Here is a 27,424-nt window from a genome sequence, read left to right on the forward strand (position 1 = left end):
ATTTTTTTCAAGATGATATTTTAGAAATTCATCATAGTTTGCTTTAAAGAAGTCAAACAAAAAATTTACGTCATCCAGTATTTCTTGTTGAACAGTCTGAGGAAGGTGGTTTTTTTCCCTCGTTTTCAGAATAAAGCCAAAAAGATTCTCTCTAAACTGCACTAACAGTTTATTCATCTCCGGAGGTTCAGGAGGATTGACAGCATCACTGGGCCCCTGCTCCTCCTCGCCCACTACTGTTTCCTGTATGTCATGAGCAGTGGCTCGTCTGGCTATAATGTCTTTATGCTTCCTGTAAATATGTCGTCTGAAGGACTCATATTTAGAAAATGTTGATTGACAATTGTTAAGGCCACATTTTATGGTAAAATGTGGCTCATGAGCATGAACAAGTCCGATGTGCTGGATTAACTTCACCAATGTGAAGGCTCTTCGAGAGCATTTAGGACAGCTGAATGGTGTACGCATTGCTGTTGTTGATCAAGCTAAAATGTTGATGACCCTGGTCACACTAACAGGTAGAGGCTTGTCACCAACCTCAGACATTTTTAGAACATATCGTTGAATGAATATCAGGGTGTTCTTCAGGCGAGATGGATATGCCACGTTGTAGATGAAGTAAGCACAAAAAGCAGCAATAACACCTTCCTCCAAACCAAGCGCCATGCAGACTGACTGTCCATCCAGTTTGACCACTGCAGGGACCCTTCGAGTGAGCACAGTCCTCCAGTCAGCGACAGCGTCAAGTTGTACAGTAGGATATGGCGATGGTGGCTGATCCTGCAAGAGATCATAAAGTAGTTAAATTAAAAAAATCTACCACAAAATATTTATTAAAAAAAAATACTGTTCATATATACACACCTTCCCAAGTATGACGAGAATGTCATTTTTCTCCCTGAACAGGATCGGCAACAGCAGGATTGCAGCTCTGAAATCAATCCCTGAAAATTAAAAATTAAGTAAAAAAAGAAAAAAGGAACTGTATTACGTGAATGTACAGTGTATTTTTTCTTAGTTAGACCTTATCTTGTCTAAAGAAAAATAGAAAAGATATTAAGCTTAAATGGCTCCACAACACTAAGGGTGACCATGGCTAATCAGCGAGTTACTTACCAGGGACATCTTCGGTGAGGGCAGCCTCTCTTTCCTCCAAAACCAGATCTGCAAGGGGAGATTTGCTTTGAGTCAATCTAAGCACTGTGGGTACTAGGACCCTAAAGCCATCTTCGAATCTTCGGCAGATATTCATTTCATCATGAAGCCGGCCCATTTCCTGAAATAGCTGCAACACAGTACAAACAAAAACCATGTCACAACATTATTATAGGATTTTAAAATTAAATTTCAAAGAGAGCCTTTAGTAATTTAATATGAACTCCCAACAAATGTAAGGAAATAAAAAATGTAGACAAACCCCACATGGACTCTTAAGGAATGGATATTTGTTAATGGCTTCTTCGACAGTCATCCCATTGGCGATCTCTCGCCTTCTCCAAGCGAATGTCCTCATCATCCGTTCCTCCACCATTCGGGCATCTGGCTGTGTCTTCCGGTACTGGTCCTGCAGGACTTTCACATGGCTCGCTACTGAGGTATCATCCTCCCCAATAATATCCACCTCCTATGACACAAAAGGATGACAAACCTTTGCTCATTTGACAGTTGCTTTTCCCCTTTTTAATGTTTATGAAAAATGAGCCCTTGATAATAATTTATTACATTTTATAAAGTGCTTTATCATAGCTACTTAAAGGCACTTTACAGGGGGAACTATTCTATACCATGCTGGGTTAAGGGGCTAACCATTGGGCCACACTGTGTGTAAAACATGCACACATAGATATACAACGAACCAATGAAGATGCTCTGACCTTTGATGTCTTGGCTCGTTTGCTTGTGTTTTCTTCGTGTTGCAAAGGCTTTTTGTGATGACCAAATTTCAGTTTCATTCTTCTCACCTCCTCATCATCTATCAGTGGCACTCGCTCATATTTGAACTTACGTTTGAGAGACATGTGCCAGGTATGCTATTTAAAAGAATATAAAATTGAACAATTAAATAGGCATACAAACCACTTGCAGAAAACTGAAAGCACAAGCATGAAAATACATGCAGGAAAACAATGTGTGCATAAAAAAGCAGAAAACATAGTTAATATCTGGACTGCATTAGTACTCTAGGTATAATAAAGGTTGGCAATAAATAATCTGTCAGCTCACATAACCATTGCCTTCTTTGTCCTTTAAGAAAGGGTACTTCAAAATCAGGGCCTTGCACACTTTCACATAGTCATCATTGGTCGGGAACCTGTAACCGATGCAAAAGAAGGTGAGGAATGTAACATCAGACATAGTATTAATAACTCGATTGCCGTAATAAATTTGGGTTTCAAAACTTACATTTTGATCAGGGCCATGGTTTCATACAATGTTCTCACGATTTTGTTCCGATCGGATCTCTCAATATTGCATGGCGGTTTTTGGTCCAATTTTGTCTGAACATCTCTGGGAAATTTAGGAATGATGAAAACTGCTGGGAAGGCTGATGATGGGATGGCATGACTATGGTGAAATAAAAGAATAGTCTTAAAATGTATGGAAAATTAACCACACTGTAACAATACAAGTTTAATTCCTGCAGTGTAAAGTATCATCAGGAAAATGTAGATAAAGTATTAAACCAGTGTAGTGTGAGTAAAGGACCCAACCAGGCATGTTTAATGGTCTCATCATCTCAGCTGGACCGTTATATTGTTGGCTAGTTTACTTTAGAATCAAACATCAGATTTTATAAACTACATGTGTTATGTGTGCAGTAATCTTAATGTGTAAAGTAACTAAAGTAACTAGTAACTAAAGCTGTAACAGATGAATGTAGTGGAGTAAAAAGTCCAATATTTCTTTCTGAAATGTAGCTGAGTAGAAAGTGGCATGAAAAGAAAAGACTCATGTACCTCAACATTTGGTCTGAAGTACAGTCCTGGAGTAAATGTACTTAGTTACATTCTACAAGAGTGTGTACACACTAATGCATAATGTTATACTACATAAATTACCAGAGCCAGGTGAATTCAGATCCAGATAAAAACATTCAGTAGTAACCGTAAAGATAGATTATATGGCTATGAGATTATAGTTATTTTCCATGGTTTTTAGGCCTGACGTTATGACAATCACATAACATAACAGTTACAGGTACCTTGATTCCGCTGTAGCCTTCTCTGAATGTACCGGGGCAGGCTCAAGGGTTAGTGTCACGGTTTCTTTCCACTGCTGAACAAATCGGTTGAATTTGGCTTGCTTCTTAAATGATCCTTCAAAGAGGTATGAAACCATCCTCTCAGTCAATCCATAGTCCACTGCTTCTCCGTCAACTTCATTGTCTAACATACAATATAGAAGAAAAGAAAAAACAGCAATGTTAACCACAACTGTGGTAACAGCATTCAACAATTTAAAAAGGTACATTATGTCAGACTGTAAAGTTAATGTAAGTCAATGGAATAGTTTTGATCCAGTTTGGTTCATTGGGTATTTTTCTCATATTCAGAGGCTTGCCGTTTGGTCCGGACTTTGAGAAGCCCTAATATCCATATAAAAAACACACTGAAAGTATTTAGGCGTAGCTACGCTGGAAATGTGTGTCTGTGTGACACACACACACAGACACACATATATTAATATCACGTAACGTTAGGCCTATCTTGCTTTTTTTCCAGGACAGCGGGTAAAGTATTGAAAAAAGTTAAACCCAATAATGATAGTAATCGGTTTATTTTTTATAACGACAGCTAGCTAACTAGTTAAAATTACTCGAAAGGGAGGTTAACCGTTGGTCTGTTCAGTCAGTTAACCTGACTGGTGTTGTAATTTAAGGTCGGTCTTAACGACATGGTTTTACGAAAATGCTCTAAGACAGTTTGACAACAAAATGAAGACTAAATCATAATTTCAAACCCTCACTGGCAACCGATAGTGCCATTCAGCCCAAATGGCTTTGCTTTAGCACTAAAATATTTCGGAACAAAAGACTGTTCGGCGGCAAAAAGTTTTTTTTTTCCATCGTTCTCTTCTGATCATAGCCTCCATCAGCTAGCTGACGTAAGTCAGAATAAAAGACTTTGGGGCGCCAAAAACGTCTCTCATCCTCTGACGCAGTAGCTTTATAGCTAACGTTAACGTTGTGGAATGGCAATAGGGGAGATAATACTGCTAATGCTTTAACTAACTAGTTAGTTAACGTTAATAATGGCAATCATCAATGTTGAGTCTAGCTAGCTAGCTAGCTAGCTAATGTTGTGTATGAACTTGGCTAGCACTAACAGTAGCTAACGGAAAAAGTTAACTTCCAACTTTGAATATCAACACCACAGACACTGATTAAAAAATCAAATAATTTACCTTTGAATTTACTCCTCTCCTCTTCAGTGACCTCTACTCCAAAACGAAGTAACTCCGTGATTAAATCCTCCGTTGATAAATGGCCAAGCGCCATCCTCCCGACTTTGATCGACGCTGACAGAGACTGATAGTTGGATCACTGTGTATTCACTCATGTATCCTTCCGCGCTGCAATTTTTATGTCTCCGCCGAGTCGAGCTCTGGTTAGCCTGTAGCTAGATCCTTTCAATAGAACACAACTTAAAGCATAAACAATTATCTGTCAGTTTTATTCTAATATAACTAGGGTAACGGGTTTGAAAATCAAATTCTTCAATACTGTTTGTGAATATAAATAATTACACACTCCACCTTAACATGATTAAAAATGATTCAATGGCACACTCCACCAAAAAAACTTTTGCCCATATCTAAAAACTTTAGGCTACAGTAAATAAGTTTGAAAGTATAGGTTAACTTGTGTTTCTATATTGAGAGATTACATTTTCTGCTGAGATGAGCATCCACTAATTCCTGCAGTTTTACATTTAAACATTAAGGTACGAATATGTAAGGAACAAAAATGTACCTTAGACCTTGAAAAGTCCACAATGTACAATGGAAGGTGTGTAATTGTACCTTAAAAGGTGCGTAATTGTACCTTAAAGATACATTTTTGTACTTTTAAGGGTACATTTGCAAAGTTTGTACCTTAAGGAACAAAAATAGACCTGTATTGTACCTCTTTTTCTGACAGTGTTGGAAGTTGGCTGCGGGCCCCAGAAATAGACCCCTTATAAACCGGAAAACTAACGGGGGGAGGTTTGAAGTGTTTGTGATACCCCCCCACCCCCACCCCCATCCCCCATACACCGCCTCTCCCTCCCCGCCCCGCCCCGTGGAGAGCCTTGGACACGGGAGACCGGGGTCTTGGGCGCACCGTTTCTGCTGAGGAAAGGACGCGCGCAACAGCGCACCACCTGGAAACTATACGCTCCGCCAAACGCACCCCCCCCCCCCCCCCCACCACTACATTCTCTCCTCTCTTTGCCCGCTGCCACCCTCTCACCCCTCGTCCCCATTCGTCGTTTCTGCTTCAAACCAACAGGGTTCTTTTTATTCCACTTCAGGCTGGTGTGGACTTTATCCGCGACATAAACTGATCATGCGATGACTGAGCGCGCTTTTGGACATTACAGGTAAGGAAATCCAACGGAGAGATTCTCTCTGCGCTCATTTAGAGAGAAAAATGCATGACAAATAGCTGCTGAAAGAATCCCTTGGCGAGGAATGTATTGTTGCTAGGTAATAGATTCAGCTGAAGTTTGGAGACGTATTGGTGCCCAAAAGAGAGACATTTTTGTTTTTGCAAGTCCCTCGAATTTGGGTGGGCTCATAATACGCTCTTTTCTTAAATAGCCAACTTTTGTCAGCTAATATATACTTTGATATTTTCTATCTGATCTAATCTATTAAAAAAACGTCATTGTAACATCTTGTAACATTTCGTTTTCGTTATGATTGCGTGACGAAGGGTGCGCGTATTTTCATGAAACGATTCGTTCACCACATCTCCCGCCTCTTCGTATACATACAATAGTGGAATTCTAATTTATTTGGAATTTTATGTGAAAGTTGGCAGATCTAGAATCGGATTTAGATTCTAGAATTGCATTCACTTTATGCTCGTCGACTCTATTTACTGAGTCTAATGTTCGATCGCCTACCGCCTGCAGGAGGTGAATGATGGCCGAGGATGGGGGAAATCTCTCCGGCACCCCCGACGCCCGGGGCTCGGAGGGTCGCTCTTCGCTGCCGAGGACTTTCATCCGGCTCAACGACCTGTCCGGCGTCGGGACGGGCGCCGGGGAGCGCGGCGAAGCGGCCGTGGCGGCGGAGGTGGCTTCGGCGGCGGGGCCCGCGTCCCCGGCGCCCGACGGGATCTCCACAGCCGGGGATGAGACGTCGGCGAGCGGCGACGAGAACCTGCCCTACCCGGCCATGGCCCCCGTGATCTTCTTCTACCTGAAACAAACCACCCGGCCCCGCAGCTGGTGTCTCAAATTGGTCTGCAACCCATATCCTTTTTGTTTTACTACTTCATGCGCACACTCCTCCCACCTGTGGCAGGTAAGCAAACACCTGCGCTCCGGTTGACCTCGAGCGGTTTCGGGCTTTTGGAGTCGCCTAGTGAGCGCGTTGGGTGGGCATGCGTGTTGGTGCGTATTGACCTGCTGTCATCGAGCGCATCGGATGCCATTCTGAGCTGAACGTCCTGATCCGAGGTCTGTCTGTGTGACTCCACTGTGCGTATTGGTTCCCTGTGGAGCGGCGCTCACATATTTTACCTGACAGCTTTATTGCTCCCACAATGCGCTCGGGTTCCTCTACGCCTCCCCCTCTCCCTTACATAATTAGTTTATTGACACACACACCTGATTGTGTCTGTTTATTAAGTCTTGCTCTCTTGGTGTGTGTGTGTGTGTGTGTTTGGTTTTGGGGGGCTGTGCTGTAGGAGCGGGTGTTGCCTTTTGGCTCTCTGCCAACACCATCCTTTATATCTTAATTTTTTGGTGTTGGTTGTGTGTGTGTGTGTGTGTGTGTATTAATGTCGTTTCAAATTACTTCAGCACGTTCCTCCCTCTGTTCACTGCCCTCCCACGCCCCCCCCCCCCCCTCCATCCATTCATCCCTCGGGCCCTGCCTATTGCTCGGGCTCCCCTCCTCTCTCCTCACTTGTCACCGCTATGATTGAGATGCTGAGTAAGCCTGTCCTCCTCCTCCCCAGAGAAACAATGTCCGCTCTCCGGCTGCCTGTTGTTCCATGGTCCTCGGCCCGTCGGTCTTTCCCTTTTCTTTACTCTCACTCGGTCTCCGTAGCTGATTTCCATGTCTGTAAATGTCAAATCTTTAAAAGGTCATTCAAATAAACTTTTTTTTTAAAGCAGTCCCTTGTGGCTCCTCGGGGAGCAAAGGCAATCGTGATACTGTTACTCAGGGGTTCTCCAACATTTTCATGATCCCCATGTGATATTCCTCTTAATCAGTTTACCTCCAAGGTTGGACAGTGCAGAGAGGCGTAATTATTGGATCGATGCAATCATTCTACACAAACAGGGGTTGTGAAATCGAATGAATTCTCCATTAATCGCACTGCTTGTCCGGTAGTTGCTGCATTAGAAAAACCTGACACAGGTGCTGTGAATGATCCCGTCAAATATCACAACCCCTCAAAAAGGGGGTTTTAACATGCACTCCATTGCAGACCTTTGCAATAGTTTGCCCTGAAATTGGACCATTCAGAAGTGACAAAGTTAATCGTTTTTGGGCCGTCTGATTCTATCCAAGTCAAAACAGTTTCACGACCCCCCTCTTTGACATTTTTAAGAAGGATTTGCACGCGCGTTTGTCCACGCGTCCCCGCGGCTGGGTCTTGCCCGTAGTGATTTGGGAAAAGGTCACCGCTTCAGTAAGGCACAAATACCGGGATCGATCCGGCTCTGTGTGCCCTCCCGCCCTGTGCATGCACGCGTCCTCTGTGTGCACGCCGTTGCCTTGCGTCTGGAGAGCGAGGCGCAACATTCTTTGAACCTGTCCCCCCCCCCCCCCCCTCCCTCTCTCTCTCTCTCTCTCTCTCTACCTCTCTCTACCTCTCTCTACTCCTCTCTCTCTCTACCTCTCTCTACTCCTCTCTCTCTCTACCTCTCTCTACTCCTCTCTCTACCTCTCTCTCTCTACCTCCACGCTGCCTCGCTCCCCCTCCGTCTGATGGTGGTAGACCCACAGCACCGAGGGTGGCCTGACCGACCAGAACCCATTCTGAACAGGCACACCCTCAACAGGCCCGCGGCCATTTTCAGCAGTCTGAAGTAATTAGGACCCCTGAATGCTAGGTATTTAGAGGTTTTTAATTGAAGACCCCCTGGCGGCGAACGCTGCGAGCGATGTTTTTTCGCGCGGCGCGTTGCCGGTGCAATCTCCCCTCGGCTGGCTCCTGCTAATGATCCCTGCGGCACGATTAGGCAGCGAGAGCCACACACACACACACACACACACTCACACACACTTGCCCAGGACTCCCGTAGGTGTCTCCTCTCTGGTGTGTGGGGTGGGGTGGGGGGGGGGGGGGGGGGAGCCGGATGTTAAGCCAAGACGGAAGGAGGAGGGTGAGGAGGGGAGTTTTGGGAAGGCGTCCAGCGCTCTGTGTCCTCCTCAGAGGATTACACGACTCAGGAACAAGGGCACCTGGCCGTGCTTGGTGGGTTTCTGTCGTACCTTTCGGCTCTGCATGTCAGCGAAGGCTCGTCAGCAGGGAAACGCCACCCTGCCCTCCCTGTTCTGCTCAGAGTTCTCCTCCCTACCCCTTCTCATCCTCCTCCTTCCTCCTGCTTTTTCTCTCCGCCTGTTCCCCTCTGGGCTTTGTTTTCTTCCTGCTTTGGAGTTAAAAGTGCTCATGCTGGCTGGAGAGGGAGTAGATGATCGGTGTGTGTGTCTTTGTGTGAGACATCACTGACAGTCTCCAAAACCAGTTGAAGAAGAAGAAAAGAGGGGAGGCAGGGAGGAGGGAGAATAATACATTTTAACCCCCCCCTTCCCCAGAAGTGAGGCTGTTAGAGAGCCGAGTGGGATTTCAGAGAGCATCCCTTAAGGGGTGAAAAAGTAGGCCCACACCACGCCTTTAAATTTCACTCACCCGACCCCCGGTTCCTTGGAGAGCTTCAGATATTTCAGACTTTTTTGCAGTTTCGAGAGTTTCATCATCAATGACAATTATATGGGATGTTGGTTGGAGGTGTTCTGGTGCGGAGTTCTACCTTTAATAAGGTCCATATGAGTGTGCATTTCTGATAATATAAGAACTGAATATTTTCCTTATCTCACTGAGAGGCTGACATGAACTCTGCACTAAAGGATATATATATATATATATATATATATATATATAATGTGATGTATATATTTATACGTACAAGTGTTGGCCGGATGATGGAATGGGGCTCTTTGTTTTTCACCCATGATTCATGCGACTTGAGCATGTATTTTGCATGTAACTGGCTGCAGCAGGGATGTGTATCCTCAACGCCTACTCGCCCAGCCGACATATTTGTAAGCATCAGCGCCGCCCCTGGTCTTCATATCGCTTGACCCTCTCCTGTAACAGTTAATCAACCCTTGGATTTATCAATGGAAATGACCCAGCATCGAGTAGTATTAAAACCCTTTGAGGTCAACCAAAGTGGCCTTTCATCCTTTCTGTACCCAGATCTAGAAAAAGAGACGAGCACGAAGCTCCACTCTGTGTGGTGGTGGTGGTGGTGGAGATGAGCAGACTAGCCTACACTCCTGTGTCATCGGATGAAAATAAATGCGGGGGTGGCGTCACTTCACCAGGTGAAAGCTTCCATTCACACGATCGCTATGAAATGGAGTAGAAAGAAAAGTATTGCATGAAGTCTTCTGTCGGGATCAGTATCACATCAAGGGTACTGGTAATGGCATCATCAATTTTTTTTTTTGCCTTTCCTGCATGTTTGATCCATGGCTAAATTGCCCAGGGGCGTTGCTTCAAGTTGACCAAAGGACGTTCTGTGAAACAAAGCAGAGAGGGAAAATGGGGACGATCCATAAGTATCCAATGGCACCTTTCTTAGGCCGCACCGTTAAATGTGTTGAACTTCTGGGCACTTCTGTCTCGCACTGCTCTCTAATCCTCTTTCAGATGAAATCGCAGACTTTTAATGAAAGCACAGCCATACAGTGAGCCATACAGGGCGTGTGGGCGTCGGGGCATTCAGAACTTGGTGCTAGTTAGAGGAGATTCATCGCCAAGCCTCTTGCTCTTGGCTTCTCGGGCAGAAGGGAAATTGAGCAAGTGTTCCTCGCATCCTAATCCAGATATCTGCTTGATTGCCGGCCATGTAGCGCGTGCTGAAACCTGCATGTTCCGCGGGCACCACGGGTGTCCCCCACCGTTCAGTGGCGTGCATGTTGAGTCACTATATCTTAAGAAGGATTGATCTTAACTCAACCCGATTGAGCTATTTCATTGTAAACCAAAAGTAACCAATAAAAACAGATGGAAATGAGACATAGAAGAAGACGCAATCCTTCCACTACATTGTTCTTGGTGAGCAAGCCGAAGGGACACAAAAGGGGAGGCTCATTTTGGATGATACACGTCGATCGCGATCCAAAGGCTCTCTGACTGATGATCGATGAGTCGGCTTGGCGACAAAACACTCCCGACGCACTACAAACCATGTGTGATTCAGACACGTAGCAAAGTGCCAATAATCAATGAATAACAAGAGTGATGATTACGAAGCGACGGTAGGAGAGAGAGAGAGGAAGGGAGGGAGAGAGAGAGAGCTCAGACTGCAGCAAGGTGTGAGGAGACGACTCAGTATGAGGCCCAATCTTCATGAGGAGCAACCAAGAAACCCCTTCTTTGTACTCAGCCTGCTGCTTGTTTTTTCTGATTGCCGCACAATAGTTTAACCCTACAGTCAGCTCATTAAAGCCCTTCCGTTCCCCGCGCCGCACGCTGGGTAAAATCCCTTCCTTTGGTGCACACAAAGTGACGTTATTACATTTTACCAAAGGAGCAACATCCGCAGAGTGCGATTCAGGCCAGAAGACCTGGCACAGAAAACCTTAGCACCCGGAAGGCAAACTCTTGCTGCCGTGTAGGAATTGGCTCCTCACGGAAATCTCACTCATAGTATAAATCTGTTAAAAGGTTTGGATATGCGTCTGCTGGGGCAAAAGGCACCCTGTGGTGTATCGATGTCTACTGTACAGTTTCTGGGCGTCACTGCTCCTTTAACTGCTCGCCCTGGTTCTATTGATTTTTCCCGTGCCTCAATATTGGAGACCGAAGAAACAGCACTGTGTCCGCAAGAGAGCGAGTACTGAAAACACATGTACACCGCTGCATTAGTATGTTTACGCGTCACAATGGAAGGTCTGTCTAAAAAAAAAAAAAAAAAGAAGCAAAAAGTGTCAGGTTTCATCACATAGCCACTCCGTGGCTTGTTGTTGCACAGGAAGAACGGTGCAGTGGAAAGACGGTAAGCAATTAGACGTAATGACGACTATTATTTGTGTTGAAAAGAGAGCGCGGGAGCAGCAGCGAGTATGATGTAACTGTGCTGGTGGATCATCACCGCCGTGAGAAGGCCCATCGCAAATGGGTCTCCCATTTGAGATTCCACCCATCCAGTGTTTATTGTGGTAGGCAGCATTTTGAGACACGTTCTTGGTATTCACTCTAGATGAGCATGGAAAGACCATCATGGTGCTCCAATCACTGCTTTGCCAGTGACCAAAAAAGAAAGAAATCTCATTATGCAAGTGCTTAAGTGATTCCTCAGAGGTGTCTGCCTGTCTGGCTTTTACGTCCAATGGAAAACCTCAGCGGCTTGAGGAACGAGGTCTAGTCTAAACACTGAGAACAGATCCCGACCAGCGCTGCCTGTTTTAAACCCGTGATGGAGCCGTGTGGACCGGTGAAGCCAGCGAGGGGTCTATCATTACCCACGTAACTGGGTTACTCTGAGTAACCCACTTTAAGGGCCCAAAGTGACTGAGCTTTAGGTGCCGGGGCTGGCAGCGGTCTGGTGGTGTGTGTGTGTGTGTGTGTGTGTGTGTGTGTGTGTGTGTGTGTGTGTGTGTGTGTGTGTTGGCAGGGGAGGACTGGTTAACCTGATGCACACCTGGTGAGACTCCGACCAAAGTGATTCAGGGGAAAACCGCTAAACTCTGTGAACCGCCAGACAGCAGGAAACCCTCTCACTGTCTCTTTCTCTGTGTGTGTGTGTGTGTGTGTCTGTCAGTTTATGGTGTGTATAAATCTACTCTGCGCTCACAGTTTGATCGTTGGCGGGTTTGTGTGTGTCCGTTTCCAATGTGCCTGTTTGCTTCAGCGGTGAGAGGCCTTTTTTTTGTGTTAAAAAAAAAGTTGTATTCAGGGTTTATTTTTCTTTTTTGTCAGACTACGTTGTACCCGCCCAACTACCCCCCCCCCCCACCCCCACCCCCCCTCCTGTGACTCTAGTGGCCTAGTTAATAAGTGAATGTGAATTCTGTTAAAAACAAACCACAGGCCAGCTCCAAAACGGAGGGGAAAGAAGGAGAGTTTGAGGAAAAGAGGAGCGACGTAAGGGGTCTGAAATGAAGAGTGGGGAGGGTGGGAGGGGGGGGTGGAGGGATAGACTTCTGCAGATGTGTGTCTTACTTGCTAGTGTTGTTTGTTGCTACAGTTGCCTCTCGTGTTGTCTCATCTGAGATGTGCAAAGTCAGCCGTGCACGTTGGTCTCCAGACAGCTAATTTGTCCCTGATTTTCAATTAGTTATTTGTACAGAGAGAGCAATTAGTGCATATAAAACCCTGGGATTAATGACTACTTAAAGAAGAGAAACAGCTTGCCATGATTGAGATGTCGATAAAACAAACGACATAAGATGCAAAGCAACTCTGGTTGGACGACTGGTTCGGTGGACGGGCCGGACGTGATGATGGTCGGCTGCTTGGTTAGCCAGTTGTTCACTACTTAGATGGTGGCCTGGCGGGGGGGGGGTCTGAGAAAGGTAAGTTGACTGGGAGGGTTGGTGATCCGTTTGTTATTCCTTGGCTTGGCCCGGCTGTGGAATGGTAGTTGGGGGTTAACTAGATGGTTGGTTGTTCGATGGGTTGGTAGATCTGACGGCTCGTTGGTTGGTCACGTTGTTGGCTGTAGTGTTTCAGCCTCTTTTTCATTATGGTTTGATGATTGGGTGGTAGATATTTGTGTAGACTGGTTTTGTATTTGATTTGTTAATGTGTTTGACTGGTTTGGTAACTGCCCCCAGACTAAGTGTGTGGGTTTTTAATTAAAGGGTTAGTGGACTTGGGAAAAATACTTTTTTACCCTTTCACATGAAAGTGGGTTTGTAAGCTACAATTTACAGCTAAAATATTTTAAATTGTACAATCAATATATATACTCAGGCTGAAAAAAAAACATTTAAATAAATACAATTTCTAAAAGACCAAAAATACAAATGGCCTGTGCTAACCTGTTAAAAAATAGTACCTAGATCTCCTTTAGTCCTGGAAATAACAAAGGTGTTTCCATTTAAAATGTAGTCTACTAAAGAGTCCACACAAAGCGTATTGAAAGAGGATCTGACCTTTCTAAATTTGTTTTATTTTCCTTCTCTTGCGATGAGCTTCTCTTCTTCGTCCTCAGCCCCCCCCCCCCCCCCCCCTTCTTGGGCTGTTCCGTGAGATGGCTGTAAGTTTATGTAGGACTTAGTCCAGGATTTTTCTACCAGCTTTTTCTCATTAGGGTATTGTAAAAGACTCGGGCTTGGCTGAACAGAGTGACAACAGAAGGGAGGGGTGGGGGCGGGTAATAGAGGAGGGAGGAGCACGGGGGGGGTGGTTGGGGGAGAAGCTGTACACTTACTCTTACACAGCAAAATATCACTGGGTTGTCATCAACTGTCTCACGCCGTAGCCTATACCCCCTTCGCTTCATTTCCTCCTAGACCTCCTAACAGGCTTCCACTTCTTCTCCCCTGCTAGGACGAAATCAATCCGTCACTCTTTCCCATCGCCTCGGCCTTTTTCTTTGCCCCACATTCCCACCCCCCCCCTCTGCTCATACGACCCACGATAACCGCATCTACTCCTTTGAAGCTTCTGTTTTGTTGTGTTCGCTTGGACAGATTAGAAATATGGGCGAACGAGTGGGGATGACATGTCTGACAGAAAGCCTCCTTTTAGACCCTGTGACTAACCGGGGGGGGGGGGGGGGGGGGGAGACTCAGGTGGCTTTGACACACACCAGATCTGACCGCTTGCCTTATCGCATGACCGGCGCACACGCATACACACACTCTCACACACACAAACACTTCTCAAGAGCATCCGTCAAATCGGAGCGCTGAGCAATTGATGGCAATTTCAATAATTCACGCACACAGGAGCACATCTTTCAGGCCGTTTTTGTCTCTCCTTCCGCTTGTGTCCTCGTCCCTTCTTGGCCTCCCCATCTGTATCTCTATCGGTGGCTGTCAAATCATCAGGACACCCATCAAAGATTTTCCCGCAGCAAGGACCAAGGAGTTTGGTGAAGCAGCAAGAAAAGAAAAAGGAGCGGGAGATGTCTTATCATAGATAACAAACGAGGGATATAAATACCTCTTGGGGTGGGAAGCTTACATAAGAGTCATGATTGGTATGTTGGCCTCTCAACTCGCCTGTGCACAATATTTTGTTGGTGTGTGTGTGTGTGTGTGTGTGTGTGTGTGTGTGTGTGTGTGTGTGTGTGTGTGTGTGTGTGTGTGTGTGTGTGTGTGTGTGTATCTCCATCTGTGTGCATATGTGTCCTGACCATAACCATGTTGAGCTATATAGCCCCCAATAATCCCCCTCCACCCACAGCCAGGGCCTTGATCCATCCTAGTAACCATTAAAGCTACATTCTTAACCCCCTTTCCAGCAAAAAACCCTCTTGAGTAAATATACTGAAGACTTAACTAAGCCCAAAGAACAAAACAACCAATCAGTGGCGTGGATATGAAAATGCACAGTTCTTCTTCTCATAGTATTTTTGCCATGCATGAGTATGTGCTTTTGACTTGAGGGAAGCTAATGTATGGGAAGGCCTGTGTGTGTGTGTGTGTGTGTGTGTGTGTGTGTGTGTGTGTGTGTGTGTGTGTGTGTGTGTGTGTGTGTGTGTGTGTGTGTGTGTGTGTGTGTGTGTGTGTGTGTGTGTGTGTGTGTGTGTGTGTGTGTGTGTGTGTGTGTGTGTGTGTGTGTGTGTGTGTGAGAAATGACTGTGGTACATTGAGACCGGTAGATGGGTCACTCAGTGGGCTCCATCACTACGTGACAGATTTCTTTTTTTTCCAATGTAAATCAGAGATCATTTTTTTTCAGAAGCAAAATATTACCCCAAAACATACAAATGATTGCAATGGGCACTAATATTTACTTTACCTTACCTTATCCATTCATGAAGTGAAACCACAGACCTAAGTACCACAGACCTAAGTGGCCTTTAACAAAGTCAGCAGACAATCGGCGGAGGTTATCAAGATTTTTGTGTTACTTTGCCTTAGATGTCCAGTTCCCTTTTATCAGCCGTTCAGTAACCACATCGCCGCACTTCAGTGCACCTTCCCTCCGATCCATTTTGCTGAGGCAGTGCCACCGACATGACGAAAGAGACACACACACACTTTATTGGGCTGCCTCCCTAATGTGCTCGGCCCAAATCACTGTGACATTTACAATTTCGCAGCCATTAGCGCTTAATATCCCCGGGGGGGGGGGGGGGGGACTCGGTGATAGTGGTTGCTCTGGAATCCGATCGCATCACTTTGTCAGAGTGCAGTGCCGGAGCGTCCTTGTGATGAGGCAACACCTGCGGCGGGATCAGCCCGGAGGAGGGCGTGGGATCAAGTCCCGCGAGCCGGAGGCCCACTGGGGCTCAGGTTCGGGTGGAACAGCTGTAGCTGTGGCGTGGTGTACTGGGACGCCGAAGTGGAGCACAGGCCAGAGTTATCTTATTACTCTGCTGTGACCAGTCAAAGCATTGATGAAGCTTTACAGATGCTGGTAGAAGGATTCTGTTACCTTGCCTGTCTCCTAGGTTTTCTTCATATTCATGGATATTAAATCAATTACTCACTTGATCGGAGTCATCTCATTTGAACAAGTCTGTCTCGAGCAAAGCGTGGATTAAACACAGCAGGGTGGGGGGCGTTGGACACTCGGAGCTGAATGAGTTCATCTTTTGTGTGGCTAATGTGGTGTACGTAATATCCACTCTCTTTTTATATCCACAACATACAATGACGATTGATCATGTGAGAAACTGCAGTGTGATTGGCAGGCCGGGCAGCGTGCGGCGACCTCGCCGTTCCCGCTTTGCTTTAGACGGCTGTCGATATTTTGCCACATCAGGCTGCGCAATACTTGGGGTTGGCCGGTAACGGCTGACTTCCCATTGACCGACTGCTTCTCAAAACCTTCATCCGTCTTCTGGAGAGCTTCATCCAAATAACCGCCTCAACGCGAATCTCACGACCACTGCTCAGCACCGCCGCTCCAGAGGAGGTCACGCTGCATTGGTGATTGAATCGCGGGGCGGCCAAGTAATGAAAAAAAAGAATAAGATCCATATATCTCCAAAGCCCACCAGCTATCCCCCCCCCCCCCCCCCCAAAAACACTCCCACGGCTCTCTCGGAACGAGCCGGAACTCCTGCATTACCTGCGTCCCACGCGCGCATGATACCTAAATGCAAGCAGATCCTCCATCACACGTATCGCTTTCCCCCGAGACGCCCGCGCGTTCGTGACAACGGGACAAAATTATTTTTTCTGGGAGAGAGGAATGAATAAAAAATGCGTCGGCTCCACCCGAGGGTGCAGGCCGTCCCACATGCAGGATGACAGAAGAGAGGGCGAGATCTGCTCTTCGTTTTGATTAGTATTTGTTCTTAGTCATTTCGTCCTCCCTGTTCCAACCCCCCCCCCCCACCCCTGCCTGTGTGTGTGTGTGAGTGTGTGCATGGGTTTAAACAAGTGTGCGCACTGCATTGTGTAAGACCTGTTCTTTATTAGTCTTCATATTACTGTAGGCTAACTCGGCATAGCTGGGCCACAAGCTCATGGGGAGGTCTCGCTGCTCTGCTGCGTGTGTTTGTGTGTGAGTTTTGCAATCAACCCTGGGGGGGGACGGCATACTGTTTGCAGATGTAGACAGAGAGGGAAACCCTGTCTGGTCCCTAGAGAGGTTTGTGCGTGCGTGACGTGATGCGAGCTCGCGCTGCCTGTTTGTTTGTGTGATCCGTAATCCGGCGCGAGTGTGTTTACCTGTATTTATGCACTGATTGCGTAGTTGCCGTTCCTTGCCATGTGTGTGTACAGTACGCTGTTTTTTTTTTTTTTTTTTACTTCTTTCGCCGTGTTGTCAGTGGTGGCTCGGATGGCACATGTAGTCTATGTGAGAGCAGGGCCGGGTCCAGACAGGCATGTATGACGGGGCCGCCACAAATCTTGAGGTGGCATTGTGCTCCAGCACCTTTTATGATTTAGTTTGAGGGGGCACAACATTTATTTGAGGGGGCCAGGCCCCCTCTTGCCCCTGCCTAGACCCGGCCCTGCGTGAGAGTGTGTTTTGTACTATTACACCCCCCCCCCCCCCCCCCCACACACACACACACACACACACACACACACACGCTGTGCACACACACACACAGGGTGCAGAGAGGGGAGCCTCCACTCTCGTGGTTTTTGGTGTCCCTTGTTAACGTCCTCTGTTCAGGATTTCCTACAAGATGTGGCTTAAACCATTTCCAGACTCTCTCTTCACTTCCTACTCTTTGCGTTGTCTTTTGAGAGAGAGAGAGAGAGAGAGAGAGAGCAGACTTCTGCTTCTAATTTAAAGTGCTTCTCGACTGTCCCGCGCTGGGTCCTAACTCTCCTCCGGTTCGGGATAGGCCGCCAAGTGCCTCTTTGAAAGAAAACACTCATTCAATTCACGAATAAAGCCGCGATGCCTGCGGCTCGCTTCTTTTTCCTTTTCCCGTCTCACGTGCTTGTACGTGTGGAACAAAAAGCTGCTTTTGTCTTCCCCGCTCTTGATGGAAAGCCCTCGTATGTCATATGAGTGTGTTCAATCTTGTATAGTCATGAGTATCAGATAGCTGGGAGGTCCCTGATGATTGTTACAGACCGCGTGAGGAATGTCTTCATTGACATATGTCACTGTCGTAGGTCTATGGAATGAACTGTGGGACTAAGGAGCCCTTGTGGTCTCAGGGGTGAAACTCTTGATCCTGTGTACAACCATCTCTCTCTGTGCGGTACCTGCAGGGGGTTTGTGTTTCTATTTCCTGTAAAAAAATCTATTTATTTCCCTGATAATATTAAACCTATTTTCCAGGAAACATGACAACATGGAACTGCAAAATCTCAGCAAACACGTTTCTACCATCTAATTGTTGACATTGGCACCATGAATATTGCTTTGCTGATGAATTAAAAAAAACGCTCATACGACCCGCCGTCTCACATCTGTGGTCGGCTCAATGCGGGAGATTGCGAAAAAAAGAAAAAAAAAAACACAAACGTATTTCCTGTCCATCCCATATTCTTGCTGCCAAACATTCATTATTCATAAACTCATTCCGTCACGGCTTTGGTGTTTGGCTTTGTTAAACAAATTTGCCGTATGCTAACATAACACTACTTTTTCGTGGCAATGGTGGATATTTAGTTTGATCTGACAGAGTGGTTTTGCTTCGCTGTCGCATTAACATGTTGCTCACAGGTTTTTACCCGGAAGCTGGATTTGTACCACACAAGTGCTCCATGAAGAAGAGCTCAGATGAATAAACATGCATGCTGCATGGACGAGTCGTCCGACATTGTTTGGATCATGCAATTTTCCACCCAGAACAGTAATTTCCTCCATCTATCTTATCGAAAAAAAGACGAACTCTAGGTTTCCCTGCGCACACTCATCCCATATATAGTGTATATGGCTTTTGTTTCTCCCGGTCTCTCGGGGTGTTTTGATCGATCCCTCTCTAATTCCTTTATCCTACTGCGCCCTCTGGGCTTGTGTATTGTTTCAAATGCGCAGCATGCTGGTCTGAAATTGCTTTGATTTACATTTTTGGGTCAGAGATTGAGGAACAGTGATGGATTCGGCCTTTTTTGGTCTGTCTTACTAGTACATTTTGACACTTTAGCGAGAGAGAAAGCTGTGCGGTGTTAATTAACATGATCAGAAACCCGTTCCTATGAATGCATTATTGATGTCGGCCTGGAGCTCGTTTCTGCCGGTTGAATTCGGTGGTTCAACACATGGGTCATTTCTCTGTAGAGGCCCCCAGGTATCAGTGAGGCCCCTTCTGTACCCTCATGCTGCCGAATTGCTGGGGCCATGTTGCCAACTCGTCCGTGCAAGCAAACCTAACAATTAAAGCGACCATGTACCACACTGTACTTTCCAGTCCTAAAGGACTAAAGGTATCCCAGAAGTATCATCTTTGACGCCTGATCCAGGCTGAGGGAACATGATATTACGACCTGAGTATGATTCTGACCTTCTTCTGACCTCAACAGCCACACACTTGCACGCACACTCGCAAAATGGATTTGTATGTCATTGTGGTTGTATAAATTGAATGAATGGTGCTCTGAGATTGCTGCGAGATTAAAAATGTTAATACAGGTGCGGGCCTTTGGTCCGGCGAGTTTCCCCTCCTCAGCCCCCAACGCAAGCTTTCAGGTCTCAGTGGAATATTTTGACCCGTAGTTTCTAGAAAATACTGAGAGCTAAATCGGAATTAATTCCGCGAGGGATTCGGACCAATTGAGTTTGAAAGGATGGATTCAACTATGGATTTTTGATTTAACACAATCTTATCGAGCCCCACATCTAATTAGGGCGTTTTGTCACATGTCTGTCCTTGTGTGATGGCTGCACACCACTAAACCTAACGCAGCTGTGTTTTAACATTTCTATGCATGCATATACTGTATATGGCAGTGCTTTACTTGGTGACTCTCAGGGGTAGCCTCGGTATAATGAGTATTTGTTTGCTTTAATTAAGTCATCCCATTTCATGAGTATAGGAGAATGGCTTTTTTAATCATACCTTTCCATCCCCCCACTTTAATGCCCCCACGTACAAAGCAGATAGCCAACCTAACTTTGTCAAATCCGTGGTGTGTTTTGGTGTCTCTGAATATTTGGCTTACCATTCCGCACTTGCTTCCTCCTCTCTGTTTGTTGGGGGTTCACAGCCCGGATGGCAGAATCTTTAAACCCGGCAGAAGGCTGCAAAATACCTCTGCTGACACTTCAACGACCTGATGTTCCTGCTCTCGACCCCAGTGATGTCTCATTCGAGGGCCGACGACGTACGGAGCAGGAACAGATTGTGGTTCACGGTTCGACCCCCTTTAACCTGCGCTGCTTTCTGACGTTGTGCAGCAGTTCAGGGACTGGGGCGCCCTGTTGGGTCTAATAAGCTTCAAACTAAATCCTCCGGTTAAATCGACCGTTGCTCAGGAATGTATTATGGGATGCTGAAGTATGGACCCAAACGCACGCTCACACAGCAGGTTAAATCCAACCAAGGGACTTTACTCTCAATGAGGTGAAGAAATCAAAAGAATAATCGAACAAAAGTTGTAGCAAACTGTCCAATGAAATAAAGACGCTCCTCTGGCTCAAAGACGGGAGGGAAACTCCACCAATCTTTCACCAGGACACGGTCTGGTGGACGAGACAATAAGCAGCAGCTGGGGTTCTTCGATCGGAGTACTCCGCGCTACTACACAGGGATCAACGCTAGTAGAACACACACAGCGAGGTTAAAACTCAATTGGTGTTGAGACACATGTGACCTGAGGCCAATCTGGTAACCGTACAGACACACACACTGGGAACAGATTCACAATTTGAGATCATACTAGTTAATTAATTTTTTCGTTTTTGCTGCTTTTTTCAGCCATGACAACAACAGGCTTTAGGGAAACCTTTACAACAGATATCCATGGTCCCTCAGAGGATGGAACCCGCCAACTTGAAGGCAGGCCAAAAATAGGTTTTGGTGAAAAGACCCACCCCTTTGGGGTAAGCTTTACTTGTGATTGACACGTGGCTACGGTTGTGTTGTGCGAGTTGTCTTGGTTTTCTTCCCAATTAGCGCCAACCCCCCTTTAGAGCAGCTAGAGACACCAAAGACTCCTGATATAAGCTGCATGATTTGATTTGGCTTCAACTCCCAACCTCCTTTAGCCTCTCAACCCTATAAATCCCATGTGAACATGATTTACCTTAAAATTACAAAGAAAATAGCTACATTGTTAGTATGGACATAAACCGTTATATAATGAGATCATTATTTTTATTTTACAGGATTTGAAGATATTTTAAGAAAACAGTAAAATAAATCGAATAATTACACTATTTCTTTTGTAAAATATTAGAGAAAAATGTAATTTTACAATTGGACTGTTATAGATAATATCTTTATTTCTTTTTTTTGTACATAATTTAAAAAAAAAACAGAAATACTGTAAAAGTTATTTCCCGTAAAATCTAAGATCTTTTTTTTACAGTGTATTTATTTTCTTAGTAGTCTATATTTCATTTTTCTTCCCCATCTTTCTGGTATCCTACCCACCCCTCACTCAACCCGAGTTGCTATGGTGATGAGAGTTTTCTTTAATTCTTCTTACGATGTTCTTTCCCCCCATCTTCCATCCTGGTGTTTCCCTTTGTGTTTTTTGTCAGGGGCTGACAGCTGTGATATGCAGAGGATGCAGCCATTGTTTGGTGTTGATGCGCCCCCGGTGTTCATTAGCTGTGTGTGAGAAACAGCCTGAGGGTGGCTGTAGGGACTACCAGTACTGGATCTCTTACCTCAACACTAACCTCGACACCCTCCTCCCTTTCTGTCCTGTCACACCCCCCCCCCCCCCCCCCCCACCCAACCTACCTCTATCTCCCTTGCCTCATTTTAGCTACATATCTCCTCCCCTGAACCCTTCTCCACCCGTCTGTCCGCCCACCTAAAGGCTGCTTTCTCTTTCGCAGTCAGCTCACACTCACACCGCGTGTGCAGGTGTGTGTGTGTGAAATTCCCAGGGAGTGCCCAAAGGCGGCCTGCGTTAAGCTATCCGTGTTGCTGGCGGGGATTTTCGCGGGCGCAGCATGCCCTCCGTCGCCACATGGTGAGCAGGTGGTGGAGTGAGGGGTTGAGCAGCGAGGGGAGAGAAAAGGGAGTGCAACGCGAGGGAGATCAAAGGATTTAGGAAAGGAGGGAAACCCCGTCTGTGGAGAGATGTGGGAGACGTGCATTGGCACAGAAAATGAAATGAAGGGAGCTGAGTCATAGAAGATGAGAGTGAGATGAAATGTATTTCTTCCCATCGACGAGATTTGTTTGCTAGCAGCAACAAAAAGAATTACACGGCAAGGAAACTACTGAACAAAATTATTAAAAACCGAAAACATCAGGACATAGAGTAAGCAATAATCTCTAAATGAAATTCATCGGGGGATTAAACAGACTTCAGACACACAAACGCCATGCATGTCTAAGCCCCGCCTTTCCCAAAGCTACTGCCGCTGCGCCTGTCCGTCAGGCCTTTGGTTCTGGCATGGCACCCAAATCCACTTATAGTAAGTGTGCATGTAACATAATACAGTCGATCTGCTGAAATTTGATTGAATTTGAATCTCACGTGTTCTGAATGGTGTGCGTACGCGCCCCCGGTTGGAGCAGAGACGTTGTGTGCTGGTGCGCTGCGAAGGTGAAGACGATGATCCGCCTCTCTGTGCACAATGTTTTACTCATCTCTGCTGCTGCTGCTGCTGCTGCTATGCAGACAGCCGAAACAACATGAAAGGCCTTCTCCCATCAGGCAAACACATGAACGCACCCACGCTGGCACGTGGAAACACACACACACACACACACAAAGAGGGAGCAAGAGCCCGTGATCAAAGCCTGATGCTTGTCTAGAAAAATAAGTTACGGCAGGTGTGGAAACGAAGCGCACGTCCATCTGTTCCCTCAGGTGAACTGTGGTTGGTTTTGCACTAGTAATGTGCGTGTGCGTGTGCGTGTGCGTGTGCGTGTGCGTGTGTGTGTGTGTGTGTGTGTGTGTGTGTGTGCGCGCGCGCAGTCAGCCCATTCAGCAACACTAAAGGCCCTTTAACCCCCCAGGAGGCCTGAGTCAGCAAACCGCTGTCAATGCGCTTGAATATTATAGCGTGTGTGTGGGCGGATGTTATCTTCCTGTGTGTGTGTGTGTGTGTGTGTGTGTGATGGGAGAGAAACTAGTTTCATGAAAAATGCATTATTGTCATGCGAGGGCAGGAATTGAGTACATGTTTGGCGGGATTGCTCTGTGTGTGTGTGTGTGTGTGTGTGTGTGTGTGTGTGTGTGTGTGTGTGTGTGTGTGTGTGTGTGTGTGTGTGTGTGTGTGTGTGTGTGTGTGTGTGTGTGTGTGTGTGTGTGTGTGTGTGTGTGTGTGTGTGTGTGTGTGTGTGTGTGTGTGTGTGTGTGTGTGAGAGAGAGAGAGTCAGGGATTCTCTCCTGTTCCTTTGATTATGCATATTATTTGCTCCACTTCCAACAGGCTGCCCGCACACACGTACGTGCGCGCGCACACACACACACAGTAGCATCAAAGCGACAACAGGCCAAGCAGCATCTGTTTCTGCATAAATTATGGCTGATATGTTGAGATGGATGGGAAGGGCTTTTGTGTTAAATCACGAGGAGGATTTGCGTTAAACGGATGGCTACGCGGTGACTTCAGGGAGTCTCACTGCTGTGCCGGGGCGCCCGCTCAGCGCAAACGAACGCGGGAGATTAGCAAACCCGCCGACTCAGTCACACATTTGTGACGATGAAGTTAAACATGAAGGGGAAGATGGCGTGCTGCTGTATGGCCGCCAAGGCAGAGCTCAACCGGCTTTTTTTTTCTCCCCCTCGCTGATTAACTTAAATTATCATACTCTTATGTAAGGGCTAGTCTGGCAACCTGCTTTATTTTGGTCAAATAAATGACAGAGAAAACCTGGAATGAGATTTCACTGCTTTCAATTTCGTTTGAATGAATAGTTTGAGTGAAGACATTTAGTTTATGTATATTCTGTTTCGGTCAAAGATCATAGAATCTCATCGCACTAATCAGGCTAATAGGTCATATGTTGTTGAAGGTGTTAAGGTGTAAGAAAACATTGTTGCTAGTTGAGCCCAAGTAAATTCTGCTTTATAGACCGACAGATATTTTCTTATATGACAACACGTCCTACTTGAGCTAGTTTTGGAATCTAAAATCTGATGGTAGAAAGTAAAGCGCAGCTGTACTGAAAGAACAAGTCAACTTTCCCCCTAGAATGAAAATGGTATATGGTGGAAACGGTGAAGTAAAGGACAAATACCTCTGGAGTACGCAAACTTTCTGACAGCTAAGAGTTGTGTTACTCTCTAGAAAGAATAGAGCTGTTAATGTGAGATATTGGTCTAGTCTAACGTCATGGGAAAACTATCTGAACCGTGTGTGCGTGTGTGTGATGGATGGCCTCTTCAAGGGGATAACGTAAATCACCGCCAATGAAAATCTGACTCGAACCGCTGTTCCACTGACAAGATGGCTGCAACTGTTCTATACGGATGAGTAAGTATGGAGTCAATTCAGTTCCCTTGAATCTGTGTGTGTGTGTGTGAGGCGACATAATGCTCCATCGCTCCCCACCATGGTACACGTAGGTGTGCGTGTGTGTGTGTGTCGTTACATCCTTCCTCGGGTGTCCCTTGCTGAATGTACCTGAGGGAAGTCGTCGCCGCGTAGGCCCCCTTCACCACAGCAGACATGCCACTATATTTATTTAGAGGGGGGGGGCGGGCATCACCTGCAGACGGCCCTGGTCGACCCCTTGACACACTCGCGCGGCTCAGCGCTAAATGCTACTGCTGGGAACACCGTCATCCATCACACTTAACTACATGCTCACACACATGCGGATACTCAGGGAAATATATATATATATATATATCTATATATCATTCCTATAGACCACCCAAACATAAAGCAGTACTAGGAAGCACTATAGGATGTAACATTAGTGTAAAAGAACACATTCAAAGGCAAATTTTTTTTGCAGATATTAAACAGGCTTCTATTCACTTTGTTCAAAACAAATAATTTAGGTGACTTGTTGTAAGCTGACATACACTTTTGAAACACTATATATATATTTTAAGTAAATGAGTTACAATTTCTGCTCAATTTTCCAAGCCCCCAGAATCTGAGTCGGGCTTTGAAGTGATGGCGTAATTACCACTTCATATCCCATGCTTCAGCACAGAAGCAAAGTACGCAAAACACTCAATATGTTCCAATGACATTCCCAAACCCCCCAAAGTGAGTCTTTTGTATTATCTGCATTTAATCCATTTGGACCGTAAGAAGTTGAAGGGTCTAGAAATGAGGCGTTACAAATGGGAAGCCAGCCAAGGCTCTCAGCCCACTCAACAGGAGCTTAAGGAAGTCAAAGTATTTGAGGAAAGTTAGGGAATTATTGCATAAATCACCTGTTTGATTAATGATTTATTAGGGTTTAACTTGATGCATAATTAAGGGGATTGACACCTTGTGATTGAGTCGCTACCATGGCTTCATTCAGTGCTCAGTTGGACTGAAAGACATGAAATGGTTGTCTGAATAGTAGTTCTGCCCTAATTTGCATTCCAATTAATATCACAATTCAATTGCAGATGAACCTACCAACCAGGCTCGGTAAAAAGTCCAACCCGAGGCAAAGGACGGTCCTACAAATCCCTTCTTATATACTATCGATCCTTTCCTCCCATGACCAATCAATTTGGGAAAAAAACTTGTTGGGCGAGTATGATCCAAGCAGCAAGTTAGGGCAGTAGAAATGAAGGGGAGATATTTGCTGCTGCTGCTGCTAGCCCACCGCTGCTCTGTGTAACACAATAAAAGCCGATGCATGTCTACATTCCTCAGCTGGTTGTAAAACCTGCCTTGCTGGCTTTAAACGAGGGCTCTGCCCGTCGCTTCCCCTACATAGGCCTCTTCTTCTTCTTCTTTCTCCTTTCCTTTGTTGTCCTTATATCTATTCCTGTGTAAGTCCGCCAACAGAGTGTTAAACTCTTTGTACGTGTGCACGTCAGGGTCAATACCCTAACCCTCCCCCTAACCCTAACCCTACCCCTCCGTCCTCTATTGCCCTTGTGGCAATCTCAGTATACCCCCCCCCTCTGTGATATGTGAACGTCGGGGGAACAGTAGGGACCTCGTCCAAAGCGAAAGACATCGAGCGGGTTCGGGCCCGGGCGCGAGTATCACAAGCCGCTTTGGTGTTTCCTCGCTGGGAGGGCGGTGGGCAGCGGGTGAAATACCCTCCAGCCTTGTTTGGGCTCCATTAATGGCCCGGGCTCACTCGTTTGAACATTCCTCTCCTCTCCACTGGCTGCAGCTTCATAATCGGATAGCTATTAAAGTCATATCCCTTCACGGGGATTACGGAGAGTTGAAGTCGTGAATGGAAGGTTTTTTTTCGCAGGTTGTTGCATAATGCCGCTTCTAACCCTGCACTGAAATCCGTGTGGTTTTCTGCAGCTCTTTTTTCCCACAAGCATTTAATTGTTCGGAAACCCAAACCCTTACTGCGTGGTGTCGTTTACTGCGCGTATTGAAGCGAAATGGGAATTCCCCGTTCAAGGCAGCGCATTGAAGGGATCCTCTTGGAAGTCAGTTTACTTGTCAGTGGAGAGTTCGCAGCCCCTCTTGGTCTTGGAGAATCTTTTCTGCTCTCCGAGTATTTCTTTGTCCTGCAGCTGCGGTCTGACATCTCCATGGTCAGTGGTGGCTCCATATGCTTCCTGGTTGACCGTTAAGGGGGGCGGTGCTTGTCCAAAGGCAGCTGTGCCTAGGATCGCACGGTTATCACAACGGGAGCAAAGCATAGCCCACTTTGTGTGTGTATATGAGTTCATGCTTATTTTTGCAGCAACCCCCACACCCCTCCCCCCCCCCCCCCCCATCTTCTCACCCCTCTCCCTTGCTATTTCTCTCCTGTGACCATGCAGCCTTAAATTACTGCTTGCCAATATCCTCATCTCTCTCCTCCCTCCTACCCATCCTCCCTGTACTCTTTCATCTCACTTTCTGCCGTCACCTCGCTGACCGCTCTGGATCCTTCTCTTTCATTCAGCGCTCCCCCTGTCCTTTAGCCACCCTCTCTCTCTTTGCCCCTCCCTCCTTTCCCGTCCCTTTCGTTCCTCTGTGGTTCTGTGGCTTTGCAGGAATTCCTCCTCCAACTCCAATGCACTAATCAATTCCCCCATGAGTCAGGCGATGTCTTTCTCTTCTTTACTCTCAAACCCCCATCTCCTCCTCTCCTCCACACCTATCCGATGTGCTTCTTTCTCCCATTTTCTGCATGAATCTGCAGAGCATCCCATGCCTCGCAGCTCA

General features: G+C 46.2%; 1 protein-coding gene and 1 long non-coding RNA gene across 3 annotated transcripts in view; one reads left to right on the forward strand and one right to left on the reverse strand.

The window, feature by feature from the left end:
- Positions 1-636: 636 nt before the first annotated feature.
- Positions 637-1,490, reverse strand: LOC134107884 (uncharacterized). Its single transcript, XR_009942859.1, has 4 exons — positions 1,418-1,490; positions 1,117-1,285; positions 865-944; positions 637-780 (listed from the first exon to the last, which is right to left on the reverse strand). It is a non-coding gene; the product is annotated as an uncharacterized LOC134107884 (long non-coding RNA).
- A 3,790-nt stretch (positions 1,491-5,280) lies between these two features.
- The window catches only part of cacna1g (calcium channel, voltage-dependent, T type, alpha 1G subunit), a 168,220-nt gene continuing 146,076 nt past the window's right edge, over positions 5,281-27,424 (forward strand). Inside the window, exons 1-2 of one of the 2 annotated variants that reach the window (XM_062560055.1) lie at positions 5,281-5,582; positions 6,120-6,460. In XM_062560055.1, coding sequence (XP_062416039.1) covers positions 6,127-6,460 — 334 coding nt within the window. In that variant the 5' untranslated portion in view covers positions 5,281-5,582; positions 6,120-6,126. The remainder of the gene's footprint in view (positions 5,583-6,119; positions 6,461-27,424) is intronic. The other variant, XM_062560054.1, reaches the window with a different exon arrangement.

The sequence above is a fragment of the Pungitius pungitius genome, chromosome 21 (assembly GCF_949316345.1).
Source record: "Pungitius pungitius chromosome 21, fPunPun2.1, whole genome shotgun sequence".
In the NCBI taxonomy this organism is placed as follows: Eukaryota; Metazoa; Chordata; class Actinopteri; order Perciformes; family Gasterosteidae; genus Pungitius; species Pungitius pungitius.